The 14,059-nt window shown below is 43.8% G+C and overlaps 1 protein-coding gene across 1 annotated transcript in view; it reads right to left on the bottom strand.

The window, feature by feature from the left end:
* Nucleotides 1-622: 622 nt before the first annotated feature.
* Nucleotides 623-14,059, bottom strand: part of LOC136627275 (zinc finger protein 568-like) — a 28,569-nt gene continuing 15,132 nt past the window's right edge. Inside the window, exons 3-11 of the mRNA XM_066602248.1 lie at nucleotides 11,433-11,609; nucleotides 10,474-10,597; nucleotides 10,330-10,394; nucleotides 9,066-9,152; nucleotides 8,697-8,876; nucleotides 8,496-8,619; nucleotides 8,354-8,418; nucleotides 3,270-3,360; nucleotides 623-2,187 (exon numbers count right to left, since the gene is read on the bottom strand). Of these exons, the coding sequence (XP_066458345.1) occupies nucleotides 677-2,187; nucleotides 3,270-3,360; nucleotides 8,354-8,418; nucleotides 8,496-8,619; nucleotides 8,697-8,876; nucleotides 9,066-9,152; nucleotides 10,330-10,394; nucleotides 10,474-10,597; nucleotides 11,433-11,609 (2,424 nt within the window). The 3' untranslated portion in view covers nucleotides 623-676. The remainder of the gene's footprint in view (nucleotides 2,188-3,269; nucleotides 3,361-8,353; nucleotides 8,419-8,495; nucleotides 8,620-8,696; nucleotides 8,877-9,065; nucleotides 9,153-10,329; nucleotides 10,395-10,473; nucleotides 10,598-11,432; nucleotides 11,610-14,059) is intronic.

Below are 14,059 nucleotides of genomic sequence, written 5' to 3'. Positions count from 1 at the left end.
GCGGAAAACGCTGCGTTTTTTCCCCGCGGAAAACGCAAACGCCAGTGGGTGGGCGCCCTAACACGGATGACAAAGTCGCACAATTTTCTCGTGTTGCGACAATACTACAAATTGCATGTATGTGAAGCCCATGCTTTCCTTCACATTTGCGATGTTTTTGTAGCATGCGACATTGCAAGTCAAAAACCTTGCAGGTTTTGCAACATGCACAGGATTTGCGAGGTTGTGTAGCCCATGTTTCCCTATAGAGCCTTCCTCTCTGTGCCGTGGGATGCAATTATTATAGTAAAAAAACTACTGTTAACACCCTAAACTAAGCATTGGCTGCAGAAAAAACCACATACATCACCTAAGAAGCACTGCCAGCTTCGCTGCTTCTTCTCCCTGGGACTGGTCTTCAGAAATGTGTAGTTTTGTAATCATTATTCCATATAAAAGATTTCAAAACAGTAAACATCCTAAATATAATTATTGTATTTTCTGAATTGTTTGTTAATAGGAGTTAAAAAAAAGGAAAATTGCTGCTTCTCTGTTAGAGTTGCTTGATAATGAAGTAGATGTGATTTGTGAGTACTATTTTTTTTCCTTTACATACTGGACAAGGAAATATTTTTGTGTCATTTCTTTATTGTTTGTGCAATTAGAACTGAGTTTTGTTGAAAGTATTTCCACAAGCTTAACATGAATATGTCTTCTCTCCTGTGTGACTTCTCTGATGTCTAGCAAGACTTGATTTCACATGAAAACATTTCCCACATTCTAAACATGAATACGGCTTTTCTCCTGTGTGACTTCTCTCATGTCGAACTAGAGTTGATTTAGCTGAAAAACATTTCCCACATTGGGAACATGAAAATGGATTCTCTCCTGTGTGACTTCTCTTATGTATAACAAGACTCGATTGAACGGAAAAACTTTTCCCACATTCTAAACAAAGATACGGCTTCTCCCCAATGTGACTTCTCTCATGAATAACAAGATATGATTTCTGAGTAAAACATTTCCCACATTCTGAACATGAATACGGCTTCTCTCCTGTGTGAATTCTTTGATGTGCATCAAGACTTGATTTCTGGGTAAAACCTTTCCCACATTGTGAGCATGAATATGGCTTCTCGCCTATGTGAATTCTCTCATGTATAAGAAGATGCGATTTGCGATTAAAACATTTCCCACATTCTGAACACGAATACGGTTTCTCTCCTGTGTGAATTTTTTGATGTCTATCAAGACTTGATTTCTGATTAAAACATTTCCCACATTCTGAACATGAATACGGTTTCTCTGCTATGTGAATTCTCTGATGTCTATCAAGATGTGATTTCTGGGTAAAGCATTTCCCACATTGGGAACATGAATATGGATTCTCTCCTGTGTGACTTCTCTTATGTATATCAAAATTTGATTTCTGATTAAAACATTTACCACATTCTAAACATGAATACGGCTTCTCCCCTGTGTGATTTCTCTTATGTGTAACAAGACTCGATTTAGTTGAAAAACATTTCCCACATTCTAAACAAAGATACGGCTTCTCCCCAATATGACTTCTCTCATGAATAACAAGATATGATTTCTGATTAAAACATTTCCCACATTCTGAACATGAATACGGCTTCTCTCCTGTGTGAATTCTCTGATGTGCATCAAGACTTGATTTCACATTAAAACATTTCCCACATTCTGAACATAAATACGGCTTCTCTCCTGTGTGAATTCTTTGATGTGCATCAAGACTTGATTTTTGCGTAAAACTTTTCCCACATTCTGAACATGAATATGGCTTCTCGCCTATGTGAATTCTTTCATGAATAAGAAGATGCGATTTGCGATTAAAACATTTCCCACATTCTGAACACGAATACGGTTTCTCTCCTGTGTGACTTCTCTCATGTATAAGAAGATGTAGTTTTTGAGTAAAACACTTTCCACATTCTGAACATGAATGCGGTTTCTTTCCTGTGTAGACTTGTTGGTGTTGAACATCCTTTCTGTGGCTTTTATTTCCCATATCAGTCGGTGGCGAATTACAAGACAGAACCTTTTTAAGAGGATCAAAAAACAGATCTTTGCAGTGAAGAGCTGATGATATAGCTGGGTTAATGACGTGCTCTTTATATGAATCCTGTGGGATAACACCATTATTGGAAGATATGAGATGTCCCTCTCGGCTCCTGGTCCAGTCATCTGCCAAAACAAAAGCAATATTATTTTTGAATAGAATAACCTTAAAATTATGTTGCTGTTCTATAACATTTCTATATAAAAGTTTCCATACAAAATGTAAGGAATGGAGCAAAGCTCAATTATTAACTAAGACAGTGCTGGTAGCACAAATCATTAACTAACAGTGAACGTTAGGTAAGATCCGATGGATCATGATTTTAGGGCACCCAACTGTTGACTTGCAGTTTTCCACTGCTATGGTAAAGCCAACATCTTCATAGGTTCAAATTTCAATGTATTTCTCACCAGTCCTTTCTAGTAAATGCCCAATGGAGAATCACAGAGACCTATAAGTTGGGGATACTGCTACCGTGTTTCTCCAAAAGCCTTAGCCTGATTTTCCAGGCTTGAAATATAAGCCATACCCTGAAAATAAGCCCTAGCTGCATTACATGAAAAAAGATAAAATAAGAAATACATTACCTAGCAGGCTTGGTCCTGTTCCCTCTCGCCGCTATCCACAGCTCCGACACGGTTACCGCAGTCCTTGGTTGCCCATACAAGATCACTTCCTGGTTACGGGATTCATAAATCCCGCCTCCACAAAGCAAAGGGCTACGATTGGTTCATTGGGAACTGCTCAGCCAATCAATGCAGCTACCAGTGTACCAATCACAGCCATCATGTGGAGGCGGAATTTATGAATTGGCTGAGCTGCAGCAAAATAAATCCTGCATTATGCCTGATCATCTGCCGCCACTCAGCCAATTCATAAATCCCGCCCCCACAACGCAAAAGGCTCTGATTGGTTCATGGAGCGCTGCAGTGGGTTTGATTGAAAGTGACAGTAAAAACTTTCAGCCTCAAGATGGTACCTGATAAGCATAAGATGGAAACCTGATAAGGGGGCTGAGCTGTATGTAAGGGGCTGTGATACATGGAGGAGACCTCCAGAGTGTGACAGGCAATCAGGTGAGGAGGACAGGCATGGAAAAATGTATTTTCACCAAGGTGGCCCTTTAAATAGTTGCATCTGCTGAATGATTAGAGGAAGTAACTTTTCTCTACTTCATTCACTGGATACTACTGACATGGCTGGTTACCTGTAGGAATCCCCTTCGTACACCGCTCATCACCCCTCACATAGGCCCCGTCAGCATTAATGTTAGTCACATCTTCAGCCTGATTCAAAAGCTGTGAAACAAATATTGTAAAATCACTAGATGATTGGAGAAGGCCAGTGAAAAGTGTTAGCTGAGCAGAGAGGATGATTAATCAGATGCATGAAAAATACAATACATAGGAAGGAAACAAAGAACTTGCTTCAAAAATGCAATAAAAGCAGAAAAGGAGGTCCTACACATCATCCTGCATACAGCGCAGGTCCTACACATCACACTACATACAGCACAGGTCCTGCACATCAACCCACATACAGCGCAGGTCCTACACATCACCCCGCATACAGCGCAGGTCCTACACCTCACCCCTCGAACAGCGCAGGTCCTACACATCACCGCATGTACACCGCTGGTCCTAGAGATCACCTGGCATATAGTGCAGGTCCTATACATCACGTTGCATACAGCGCAGGTCCTACACCTCACCCCTCGAACAGCGCAGGTCCTACACATCACTGCATGTACACCGCTGGTCCTACAGATCACCTGGCATATAGTGCAGGTCCTATACATCACGTTGCATACAGCGCAGGTCCTACACATTATTTCCCTGCAGTACAGGCCCTACAAATACCATACACAGTACCAGTCCTACACATCACCCCACTCACAGCACAGGTCCTACACATCACCCCACACACAGCGCAGGTCCTACACATCACCTACACGCAGTGCAGGTCCTACACATCACCCCACACGCAGTGCAGGTCCTACACATCACCCCACACGCAGTGCAGGTCCTACACATCACCCCACACGCAGCGCAGGGCCTACACATCACCCCACACGAAGCGCAGGGCCTACACATCACCCCACACGCAGCGCAGGGCCTACACATCACCCCACACGCAGCGCAGGGCCTACACATCACCCCACACGCAGCACAGGTCCTACAAATCACCCCACACGCAGCACAGGTCCTACAAATCACCCCACACGCAGCACAGGTCCTACACATCACCCCATGTACAGCGCAGGCCCTACACATCACACCACAAGCAGCACAAAGTCTCTAAATATAATAGCACTCACTTGACAGAGATCCGATCGCTCATATACACTGTAATACTTCTGTAATGCGTCTTATTAGTCCATCAGTAAAACACTGAAAGTCATATGTATTTGGGTCTAATAGGCAAGTACGTATGCCACATATGAGGCCATGACAACCCTGAGGTCACATCATTAAAGTCAGTGGAGTGACAAATACAACTAAGTACTTAGACGTTGTTATTGACTAAAGAATTAGGCAGCGAAGAACATAGTTAGCTCTGATTCCGGCTGTTACAGCAGGGTGTCAGCTATGTTACTTGTAATAAATGTGAAATACCATAAAATATAAATACTCAGCGCAGAATGGGAGGTCAATAGAAAAGTATAGCTCTGTGGACATAATATTTATGGCCTAATTTACCGTCTACACAAGCATGTACTGTAGTACATTAACTACATGCCTTACATTGCCATCCAGTACCCATGGGGATGCACTCTATAAAATGTTCTACTCAAAGTTATAGGAAAAGGACACACTTTTTGGCCTCATTTGAATTTATTTAAAGGGGTTTTGTCATTAAAAAAAATGTCTATGCTCTCCTATTCCTCCCCCTGTCAGTCTCCTCAGGACATCTTCTCCTGGCTGAGCTTCTGCAGTGCTCCGGGTCAGCTCACTGGATGCTGCCTGGCTTGTTATGAAGCTGGCATTCTTCACATTCCTCCTGGACAGGTCAGTGAAGGTCACGTCCCTGTGATATAGCCTTCACTGCCTGGGAAGGCATTCTAATCTATTTCAGAGACAGCTCGCATGAGCAGCCTCTGCAGTAGATTGGAACTCTCCCTGCTGGCCTATGAGGCAATGTACACTACCGTTCAAAAGTTTGGGGTCACATTGAAATGTCCTTATTTTTGAAGGAAAAGCACTGTCCTTTTTAATGAAGATAACTTTAAACTAGTCCTAACTTTAAACAAATGCACTCTATACATTGCTAATGTGGTAAATGACTATTCTAGCTGCAAATGTCTGGTTTTTTGTGCAATATCTACAAAGGTGAATAGAGGCCCATTTCCAGCAACTATCACTCCAGTGTTCTAATGGTACAATGTGTTTGCTCATTGGCTCAGAAGGCTAATTGATGATTAGAAAACCCTTGTGCAATCATGTTCACACATCTGAAAACAGTCTAGCTCGTTACAGAAGCTACAAAACTGACCTTCCTGTGAGCAGATTGAGTTTCTGGAGCATCACATTTGTGGGGTCAATTAAACGCTCAAAATGGCCAGAAAAAGAGAACTTTCATCTGAAACTCGACAGTCTATTCTTGTTCTTAGAAATGAAGGCTATTCCATGCGAGAAATTGCTAAGAAATTGAAGATTTCCTACAACGGTGTGTACTACTCCCTTCAGAGGACAGCACAAACAGGCTCTAACCAGAGTAGAAAAAGAAGTGGGAGGCCGCGTTGCACAACTAAGCAAGAAGATAAGCACATTAGAGTCTCTAGTTTGAGAAACAGACGCCTCACAGGTACCCAACTGGCATCTTCATTAAATAGTACCCGCAAAACACCAGTGTCAACATCTACAGTGAAGAGGCGGCTGCGGGATTTTGGGCTTCAGGGCAGAGTGGCAAAGAAAAAGCCATATCTGAGACTGGCCAATAAAAGAAAAAGATTAAGATGGGCAAAAGAACACAGACATTGGACAGAGGAAGACTGGAAAAAAGTGTTGTGGACGGATGAATCCAAGTTTGAGGTGTTTGGATCACAAAGAAGAACGTTTGTGAGACGCAGAACAAATGAAAAGATGCTGGAAGAATGCCTGACGCCATCTGTTAAGCATGGTGGAGGTAATGTGATGGTCTGGGGTTGCTTTGGTGCTGGTAAGGTGGGAGATTTGTACAGGGTAAAAGGGATTCTGAATAAGGAAGGCTATCACTCCATTTTGCAACGCCATGCCATACCCAGTGGACAGCGCTTGATTGGAACCAATTTCATCCTACAACAGGACAATGACCCTAAACACACCTCCAAATTGTGCAAGAACTATTTACAGCAGAAGCAGGCAGCTGGTATTCTATCGGTAATGGAGTGGCCAGCGCAGTCACCAGATCTGAACCCCATTGAGCTGTTGTGGGAGCAGCTTGACCGTATGGTACGCCAGAAGTGCCCATCCAACCAATCCAACTTGTGGGAGATGCTTCTAGAAGCGTGGGGTGCAATTTCACAAGCTTACCTCAACAAATTAACAGCTAGAATGTCAAAGGTGTGCAATGCTGGAATTGCTGCAAAAGGAGGATTCTTTGACGAAAGCAAAGTTTGATGTAAAAACAATGTTATTTCAAATACAAATCATTATTTCTAACCTTGTCAATGTCTTGGCTCTATTGTCTATTCATTTCACAACGCATGGTGGTGAATAAGTGGGACTTTTCATGGAAAACACAAAATTGTTTGGGTGACCCCAAACTTTTGAACGGTAGTGTACATTGTCTGGCAGGAAGAAGGCTTCCAGCCCATGTACGTGACCTCACAGAAAGTAGAAGAATCAGGCAGCTGAGGATGAAGTGCCCCTCCCCCCCCCCCCCCCCCCCCACACCCCGGATGGCAGGAGACAGGAAAAGATTGGTGAGGTAAAGATCTGGTAAGTAGACTGAAGGAGGAGAAATAGTTTAGTATAGAATTTTTCTTCTTTAATGACAGAACCCCTTTAACCTTTTGGACAAATTTAACAAGTGTGTCAGGACCCATCCTTCTGTACAAGCTAGACATACACTTCCAGTTAAAAGTTTTAGAACACCTTCATTTTTCTAGTTTTTACTAATATACACAGTTTACGGTCTTTTAAATGAAAGCAAAGAAATAAACACGTTAAGATGAATATAAATAATGGATTAACTTTGTTTCACCAAATTAAATCACGATTTTTGGCTGTTCACAGTCGCCCCTCTAGCTGATAGAACAGCTTTATACAATAAGGATTTCTTTCTATAATTGCATTCAGATATTTTTCTGAAATTTCCTCCCAACATTGTTGCAGAAGTTCCCACAAATGTGCTGCACTTGTAGGTTGCTCTACTTTTACTCTTCTGTCCAGTTCATCAGAAACAAGCCAAGTAGGGTTTAAGTCTGAAGGCTGTGCAGGCCATTCCATTCTTCGAAGCCTACAGGCTTCATCTTGTCTTCTTAGTTCTGACATAACCGAGAAGTACATTTTGGATCATTGTCCTGCTCTAATATGAACCCTTGATTAACTAGGCGTACACCAGAGGGTACTGCATGGTGTATTAAAATGCAATGGTAGCCCTTTTTGTCCAGTGTGCCAGTCACCCTGTGTAAGTTGACAACTCTGTATCCAGCAGACGAGTCACAGACCAACATGCTTCCTGTCAGACTTTCCTTCAGTTTCCGAGTGCCTTTTGATGGTAGAGGAAACTGTATTGACTGCCACCTTGGCTTTTTTGGCAATTTCTCTGTAGGTTAGACCTACACTTCTAAGATCTTGTTTGGTTAATTGTTTTTTTCTTGCCATTATGATAGCAAAGTGCTCTATCCTGAAGAGCAAAACTGTCCTTATCCTGCCCTAAAGGGTGTAATGCAGTCTGTTCCAGCACTGGTTATAAAGAATCTGAGAGTTTGAAAGTAATCTACAAAAATTGAATCTCCTGTAGGAAAAGTTTGCATTTAATCTCAAACCATAATTTGCTTTTGTGCTGCAGATCAGCGTTCCTTGATGTGTTCCCTGAAAAAAGCCCTTTGGTTGAAATCATTATTTCAGACTATTGTTGCATTTAAATTTTCAAAATATTTTTATGTTTTTAACTTATTTTGAACCATATATTGGCTGGACTTAATAAATGTTAACAATAACAAGAAAAATTGAGATGCTCTGCAATCTTTGACTGGTAGCATACATCACATGAGATAAACCCAGACTAATGCCAGTTGGGTAACATAAGACTGAACACAAGACCTTCCCGGCCCCCATACACCTCATAGGGGATATCTCCATCTACCTGATGGTCCTGTGGAAGAAGAGGACGGGGAAATCTCTCTGGGGGTCTCCTCTTATTAGATGGAACTGCAGGAAACACAAAGTGACGGAATTTATTCTTCACTTACAAATAATTACAGGCAATGTGCATTTAGGTCTATTACCCAGAGATGTGAGGGGCTGGTTGTCCTCCATCATGGCCTCCTTGTACAGATCCCGGTGTCCTTCTATATACTCCCACTCCTCCATGGAGAAATAGACGGTGACATCCTGACACCTTATAGGAACCTGACAACACAATATACAGTCATCAGCCAGACCCTCCTGTTACTGTATAATGTCCCCCACATTCCCCGCAGCGTCACCTCTCCGGTCAGCAGCTCCGTCATCTTCTTGGTGAGCTCTAGGACCTTCTCCCTATTGTTCTTCTCATGTATTGGGGGATGAGGGGGCGGCTCTGGGATGGGGCTCAGGGGTCTTGACAAACCTTCACACACAGAAGCCTGACAGCCATCACTATAGGTCTTCTTCACTATCGTGTAGTCCTGTTTATGGAGAGACAGTAATAAATATCACCACAAACATTTCCAGAGTCAATCACCTCCCCAGTGACATCATCTTTTATCCCTATAGATAAGAATAATGTAATGTGACATCATCAGACTCTCTCCCCCTCCCCAGTGACATCATCAGACTCTCTCCTCCTCCCCAGTGACATCATCAGACCCTCTCACCTCTCCAGTAAGCAGGATGAGGATCTCTAGGGTGAGATAAAATATCGTCTCTGATATCTTGTCTCCGTCCATCAGGAGGATTCTCTTCTGTAGGCGATATTACACAGTTTAAGGTCACAAATGTACTTTTAAATGAACGCAAAGAAATAAACAAGTTAAGATGAATATAAATAATGGATTAACTTTGTTTCAGCAAATAAATCACGATTTTTGGCTCTTCACAGTCGCCCCTCTAGCTGATAGAACAGTTTATACAATAAGGCATTCTTTCTATAATTGCATTCAGATATTTTTCAGAAATTTCTTCCCATCATTGTTGCAGAAGTTCCCACAAATGTGCTGCACTTGTAGGATGATCTGCTTTCACCCTTTTGACTAGTTCATCCTAAACAAGCCAAGTAGGGTTTAAGTCTGAGGATAGTGCAGGCCATTCCATTCTTTGAAGCCTACAGTCTTCTTGTCTTCTTAGTTCTGACATAACCGTGAAGTACGTTTTAGATCATTGTCTTGCTGTAATCTGAACCCTTGATTAACTAGGCGCACACCAGAGGGTACTGAATGGTGTATCAAAATGCTATGGTAGCCCTTTTTGTTAAGTGTGCCAGTCACCCTGTGCAAGTTGCCAACCCTGGATCCAGCAGACGAGTCACAGACCAACATGCTTCCTGCAAGACTTTCCTTCCGTTTCTGAGTGCCTTTTGATGGCAGAGGCACAATTTATATGTAGGATAGACCTACAGTTCTAAGGTCTTCTTTGGTTAATTGTTTTTTTTTCTTGCCATTATGATAGCAAAGTGCTCTATCCTGAAGAGCAAAACTGTCCTTATCCTGCCCTAGAGGGTGTAATGCAGTCTGTTCCAGCACTGGTAAATAGAATCAGAGGGTTTGAAAGTAATCTACAAAAGTTGAGGAAAAGTTTGCATTTAATTTTAAACCATAATTTGCTTTTGCAGATCAGCGTTCCTTGATGTGTTCCCTGAAAAAGCCCTTTGGTTAAAATCATAATTCAGACTATTGTTGCATTTCATGTTAAAGTTAAAAACATAAATATTTTCATGTTTTTCACTTATTTTTAACCATTTCATGTTATTTGCTGGACTTAAAAGTGTAAAAATTAACTGGAAAAATTGAGCTGCTCTACAACATTTGACTGGTAGTGTACATCACATGAGATAAACCCAGACTAATGCCGGTTGGGTAACATAAGACTGAACACAAGACCTTCCCGGCCCTCATACACCTCATAGGGGATATCTCCATCTACCTGATGGTCCTGTGGAAGAAGAGGACGGGGACATCTCTCTGGGGGTCTCCTCTCACTGGATGGAACTGCAGGAAACACAGAAAGTGATAGAATTTAATCTTGACTTATAAACAATTACAGGCGATGTGTATTTATGTCTATTACCTGGTGATGTGAGCGGCCGGTGGTCCTCCATCATGGCGTCCTTGTACAGATCCCGGTGTCCTCCTATATACTCCCACTCCTCCATGGAGAAATAGACGGTGACATCCTGATACCTTATAGAAATCTGACAACACAACATACAGTCATCACCCCGACCCTCCTGTTACTGTATTATAATAAGAAGAATCTTTTGTTGTATAGCACAAACTTATTCCACAGCGCCTTCAAGGCACATGGGGAACGTAAACAAATGAAGATTACAGAAATTAGAAAAGTTACGTGTGGTATAAAGTTATTTCGAAACAAAGAGGGTGGATGATACTGAAGGTACAGGGGCAGGCAGTGGAGCAAAGGGGAACACAGCAATGCGACGATAACATGTGATATACAGTTTTTAGTACACACATAGGGTGGGGGTAGTGGAGGAGGTTTGGGGCAGGAAGTGTACTTGATAGGCAAAAGTGTAAAGTCATAGGGAGGGGCAGGGGGCATATTGTGGGGGTGGGTGACTAGATCAGGAGGTTTGGAATGCCTCCCTGAAGAGGTGCGTCTTTAAAGCGGATCTGAAGTTCCACACGTCTGGGATTGTCCAAATGTTTTGGAGTAGAGTGTTCCACAGGGTTGGTGCTGTTCTAGAGAAGTCCTGGAGGCGAGAATGTGAGGTTGGCATCAGAGGGGTGTTTAGTCTGAGTTAGCAGAGCAGAGTGAGCGAGCTGGGTGGTGTAAGGACAGGAGGGGAGCGATATACGGTGGTGCCGTGGAAAACCTTGTGGGTGAAGGTGATGAGTTTGAATTGAGTTCTGTAGTGGATGGGCAGCCAGTGCAACGACTGGCATAGTGCGGGGATGTCAGAGAAGTGGCTGGATAGGAATAGGAGTCTAACTGCTGCATTTAGTATGGATTGGAGAGACGAGTCTTGTGCAGGGTATATTGTCCATCAACATTCTCCGCAGCATCACCTCTCCTGAAAGCAGCTCTACCATCTTCTTGGTGAGGTCTAGGATCTTCTTATTGTTCCTCTCATGTATTGGGGTGGAAGGGGGCGGCTCTGTGATGGGACTCATGGGTCTTCCCAAACCTTCACACACAGGAGCCCCACAGCCATCACTAGAGGTCTTCTTTACTACAATGTAATCCTGTTTATTGAGAGACAGTAATAAATATGACTACAGACATTTCGAGAGTCCATCATTCCTCTAGTAACACTATCTGATATCCCCATAGATAAGAATGATGTAATGTGACATCATCAGACTCTCCCCTCTCCAGTGACATCATCTGATATCCCCATAGATGATGTAATGTGACATCATCAGACTCTCCCCTCTCCAGTGACATCATCTGATATCCCCATAGATAAGAATCATGTAGTATGACATCATCAGACCCTCTCTTCTCTCCATTGACACAATCTGTTATCCCCATAGATAAGAATGATGCAGCAAAAACCTGCACCAAGTGAAGAATTAGCTGCACCATACTCACACCTGACCTCACAGTCCCTACAGAGGAGGAGCAGTTAGCTCCACAACCCCGATCAGCGGCCTGCCACAGCTGACCCTATCCCTGCGTCAACTGGCCAAAGCCCTGCAGCTACTTCCTGACGCCTCCACGTTTTCACCTGTCCACCGTCAGCGCTAGCCTGACCACCTGGATAAGAGAGGATACCTGCAACACTGATCTGCCAGCCCCGCAAACAACACTGCAGCCTCCTCACCACAGACTCTACCTCAATGAACTTCTTCTGAGGCCGGATGGCATGGTAAGAGCAGTCAATGGCTGCCCCACCCTTGCTCCATCCCACCCCAATCGCCTCATTTCCTGAGCTGTTTCACCCTATTTACTCCACTTGTCATCCATCACCCTCGGATAAATAACCCGCAAAGACTGCTTCCTCTCTCCACTGCATGTGCCTCACCATCTACAAAGACTGCATCTACACTCCACTGCTTCCGCTTATGCTGTTGCTCGCTCAATTTTCGACGTGCATTATCATCATCTGGTAAGACTGCATCTCCACACCATTGCTTTCCTTATGCCTATGTTTTGCTCCATATCTGCTTTGACCACTTGCCTCTTCTTTCGCTTTCACTCTACCACCTGCAATTGCCTGCTCCACACTCACCCTGCCTTACCTACCAAACAGCTCAATCGAGTGAGCCGCACATCTAGAAATGGCTGCTTGACAGGGCAGGGGGCAGGTACACTCGACTAACACCCTGCACATCTACAACCTCATCTCTACACTAGCCTTCATCACCATCCTCTCTGCCAGCCTTCATACCCTCTTCCTAAGCCCACCCCCAGCAAAATCCATCCACATCAGTCGCTCCCTCCTCTCCTCGCCCATGCACAGCTCACAGGCACTTTTCACCTCCCTCAAATGCCTCCATCCCCCCCACACCACCAAGAAACACCAAAGCCACCCTCACAAATCCCCCAGTCACCTGCTCACCCTCGCTACCCTACTACTCAAAGCCACAGGGTACATATCCCCCAACCATGGCTCACCCCGTACTGCTCTCAACCAAAATCTCCCCCCAATCATACCAATCCACCCCCTAGTTCATCCATTAGCCCACGTGCCCTCCCCCCCCTCCCGCCACTTGACTCTTTCAAATGCATCCCATAGAACTCCCAATCTGTGTGCAACAATCCCAACTATCCTCGACCTCTTCACCACCAAACACCTCAACCCGCTTGTCCTCACTGAAACATGGATACAACAGTCCGATTCAACGTTTCCCGCTACATTAGCCTTTGATGGTCTGCAGTTCTCCCACACTCCCAGATCGGACGACAGGTGCGACAGAGGAGTAGACGTCCTTCTCTCACCGAAGTGCACCTTCCAGGTCATTCCCTCGCTCATCTTCCCGTCGTTCACAATCTACAACTCTTCCACCCGATGTCCCTGCACGTCGCAGTTATCTACCGATCGCACGTACTTGTTCCTAGACCACTTCTCCACTTGGCTCCCCCACTTTCTATCCTGTGATATCCCAACTCTTATCCTTGCCGATTTTAACATCCCCACTAATGAACCCAGCTTCTCATCTGCCTCCCAGATTTTAACACTCACCTCCTTCCTCGACCTATCACAACTCTCCGACTCCCCCACTCTCAGAGACCGAGAACTCCTCCCTTCCACTCTTGGATCATAACCTCCTCTCCTTCTCCATTAGTCATCCTATCATCTTCCCAGACACTCCAGTCTATCGCACCTCTAGGAACATTCAGACAGCCCACACCCAACAGTTCGCCAAGACCCTACAGTCTTCTCTGTCCCCGCAGTTCATCTGGGGGTGCTCTGAATAGATATGGAGAAAATCAAAGCAGCCTGTAGACTTCCTCCACTTCAAATTCATGCTTAAAACCTATATACTCCACCGCTCCAAACAAATTTATTTTCCTTCTCTTATCCCCTCACTACTCCACAACTCCAAATGACTTTTCAACACCTTCTACTCCCTCCTCAGCCCAAAGAACAGGCCCCTGTGATGGATCTTATTTCTGGAGAACTAGCCGCCTATTTCAAAGGAAAAAAACACAAAAAAAAATGAAAACATCTGAAAAATCTTCAAACATT

The sequence above is a fragment of the Eleutherodactylus coqui genome, chromosome 5 (assembly GCF_035609145.1).
Source record: "Eleutherodactylus coqui strain aEleCoq1 chromosome 5, aEleCoq1.hap1, whole genome shotgun sequence".
In the NCBI taxonomy this organism is placed as follows: domain Eukaryota; kingdom Metazoa; phylum Chordata; class Amphibia; order Anura; family Eleutherodactylidae; genus Eleutherodactylus; species Eleutherodactylus coqui.
Note: the sequence above shows the minus strand (reverse complement) of the source record. Positions and strands in the feature narration are given on the sequence as shown.